General features: G+C 37.9%; 1 protein-coding gene across 1 annotated transcript in view; it reads left to right on the top strand.

Moving 5' to 3' along the window:
• The window catches only part of cln3 (ceroid-lipofuscinosis, neuronal 3), a 14,814-nt gene that overhangs the window by 9,986 nt on the left and 1,568 nt on the right, over positions 1–3,260 (top strand). Inside the window, exon 4 of the mRNA XM_015403928.1 lies at positions 1,974–2,067. Coding sequence (XP_015259414.1) covers positions 1,974–2,067 — 94 coding nt within the window. The remainder of the gene's footprint in view (positions 1–1,973; positions 2,068–3,260) is intronic.

The following is a 3,260-nucleotide window of genomic DNA, read 5'->3' as shown; positions in this document are numbered from 1 at the left end:
CATTCATTCATTCACAACAGATGCATCAGCTGCATCTTAATTCTATGTCCAGAGTGTTGTTGTTTCTCTGGGCTGTCTTTCTTATGTTATTTTACCAATATTTTTTTCTATATTGCACTATGTTTTTATCTTCTGTTAACTGAAGCACTTTATTTGAAGATGCTTTATAAAAACTGGTTTTATTACTCGGGATCATCAGGAGGCCAACAGCAGATATTAAGGAGAACTCTGGTTCCTGTAAACTGGACCTTCAGTTAATCCCTTAACTGTCAGGAGAACATCGGTGTCCTGAAGGAAAATATTTATCACTTCTAAGCACCAGTAACTAAAAACTGGTAAAAAGTAACTGGACTGTGTAGTTGAAAAAGTTAAAGTGTGACCTTTAGAAAGCCATCAGGGTCTTCAAATGGTTCAATAACAGCATTTCATTAGATTTGCCCTTTTTAGGTGTTTTGGGCATTTTTAGGGTGACAGCTAAGAGATGAAAAAAATCTTTTTCTGCTATTTTTCTCTGAAACAATAATCAAAAGAATAATGACTGATGTTTTATGTTTAATATACATTTACATTTTGAGGGTTGGCTTAGTGATTGTGATGAAAAGAGAGGCGATATTTACAGGCAATAACTGCAAGTGAACTCTTCCTGGCCACTAAGGGGCACCCTTACTTTCCTTTACCACTTATCTCTTTTTATTCACTGTTGATAGCCTGAAAAAAGTGAAGTCACTGGCTGCCATATTGGTACTCTCCACTCCCACAGTAAAAATGCCTTTGTGTCGCATTTGGTGGCTAAAACAAGCGGTTTTCTGGCTGTGGGAAGTCATTTTACAGGTAATTTCACAGTCAGTGGATGAACTAACCAATAAATCCATCTATGCGCTGAAGGATCCTATAGTATGGAATGTAGCGTAACATTAGTCTGGCTATCTTGGACTGACTCTAAGACATTGACTGAGTTAGCCATTGATACTGTGTCTAATGTTAGAAAGTAGAGTAAATAGAAAGTACAGGTCTGGGTCTTGGGTTTCCATGAGCTGGATGCCGAAATCATCCGTATTAAGACAATAAAAGACCTGAAATATTTTAGTTAGTGTGCAATGAATATAAAATATATGAATGTTCAAGTTTTATCATTACATTATGGAAAATAATGAACTTTATCAAAATATGCTAATATTTAGAGAAGGACCTGTAGTTAACTGTGAAATGTCGATGTAATTCTTTATTACATGCTGTCAATGTGCTGAAACACTGTATGTTATATTGATGGAAAAAAGCAACTCAAACCTTTTTAAAGGCTAATGCTCAGACACAGCATAAAAGTATGCAATCATTCATGCATATAGAAAAATACTAAAGCATTAACAGACATGTACTTCTTTATATAATCTTTAAGATTATATAAAGATAAAATATCAACTAAAATATCAGAGTTTCTAGAGTTAACCCCCCCCAAACTACTGTCTAAGTTATACAGGACACTGACTAAACTGGATGATCCAATATCTCTTCCTATTACTAAATGGGAGGAGGATTTATCAGTCAGCTTTGAACAAAACATCTGGGCTCAGATATGTCTAAGAACTTTTAACATGACCAGAAACCCCAATTTACANATTAAAAAAATGTAATACTGTTGCAAATATTCATGAGATTTATACTGGGGCACAGCTCATTTATACTGGGGCACATGCCCCAGTAAATGGGGTCTGGCGACGCCGATGGTCTACACTAACCACTGCGCCACCAAATAATACGGAACAAATATTTTGTGCGCACGCTGTATCTCTTTTTCCTCCCATGTCAGTTCTGGGGCTCCGTATAAATCATTTTATCGTTGGTAAACTGTATTACTCACCTGCTCAAAACAAGGGATAAGAATATTCTTATATATAAGAATAAAATAATATGTTATCCTTGCAGTGTCTTCAGGTTGAAGGTTCTCCTTGTTCATTATATCTCCGTGCTCCCAGGTACCAGACCCTGTATCAGGTCGGTGTGCTGGTGTCCCGATCCTCTCTGCGCTGCTTTAAGTTCAGGAGAGTGTGGATTTTCTCTTTACTGCAGGTAAGAAATGGATCAAATACATAAATAACGCTGTCAGCTGGAAGCCACAGCACTGAAAAGGTTCATGTAGTAACTTCTACATAAAAAGATAAAAAATTATAATTCCTAATAAACAAGGTGCAGGATCATTGTCAACAATGGGTGAAGGTGCTGCAAAATGACAGCAGGCAGAACAGAGTCCTCCTGCTCAGATCTGTGGCTTTTCTTTATTAGTTAAAGAAATGTTGTTGACTACAGGGCAAAAATGATGAAGAAGTAAGTAAAAAAAAAAAATCTTAAACTGTGTTTACCCTTAATTTGAGGAGGTAAATAAGATGATCTGCCAAAGGAATGAGTATTTTTACTCTCAAAATAAGATAATTAGATAAAATGCACTTGAAAAGAGACGATGCAATTGTTTTTCTTCAATTCAAGAAGAAATTACCTATTTAAATTTCAATTCTTTTGCAGTGTAGAGTTTTCTTCTTGTCAAAATTAAATTGCAATGGAACAAAAGATGCACAACAGAGAGCATAGCTGCAGTGAGAGGATTTGTGTTTCTGGTTTCATAGCAGTAAATGAGATGCACAAGCATCATTTCATGGGCATTACGAAGCATCAGTTAAAGCTTCTCTCCTGAACCACAGCGATGCGCCCGGAGGCACCCGGTCTGCAGAAAAAGATGTTATTGATCCTGGTATTAACCTAGCTGCTGTTTACCGCCCACCAAAATAAAATAATAAATAAGAAGGAAAAAGAAAAATAAAGAAAGAAGGTTTCTGGTGTCAGCAGATTGAGCATCATGTCTGCTAGGAAGTGTGTTGGTGGTGGGCATGAACGCAGGGAGGATCCATCACTCACCTTCTGGCTCACCCTATGATGGGGATGAAGTCTGGAGCAGAACTGACGGTTTCCTCCTGTGAACCTCCTTTATACCAAAACGCTGCCAATACGCCATTATACAGTAGCTGGAAGTTAGAAACACGTTCAGCGCTCGTCTGGAACACGTCAGATACGCTGATATGAGTTGGAGAGAAGTTCTTGATAATTTACGCAGAAGTTATGCTCAATTTACTCAAAGGTTTAGGAGAAGCTAGACGCCACGACTGATGAGGAACTGACACTGAACGTCTGTCGACCATCAGATAGCTGACCTGGAACTGATGGATCAAGGATGGCAGACGCTGGCATACGAAGTACTCGTCGTATGTCGA

Source organism: Cyprinodon variegatus, unplaced genomic scaffold, assembly GCF_000732505.1.
Source record: "Cyprinodon variegatus isolate N-32 unplaced genomic scaffold, C_variegatus-1.0 Scaffold1596, whole genome shotgun sequence".
NCBI lineage: Eukaryota > Metazoa > Chordata > Actinopteri > Cyprinodontiformes > Cyprinodontidae > Cyprinodon > Cyprinodon variegatus.
Note: the sequence above shows the minus strand (reverse complement) of the source record. Positions and strands in the feature narration are given on the sequence as shown.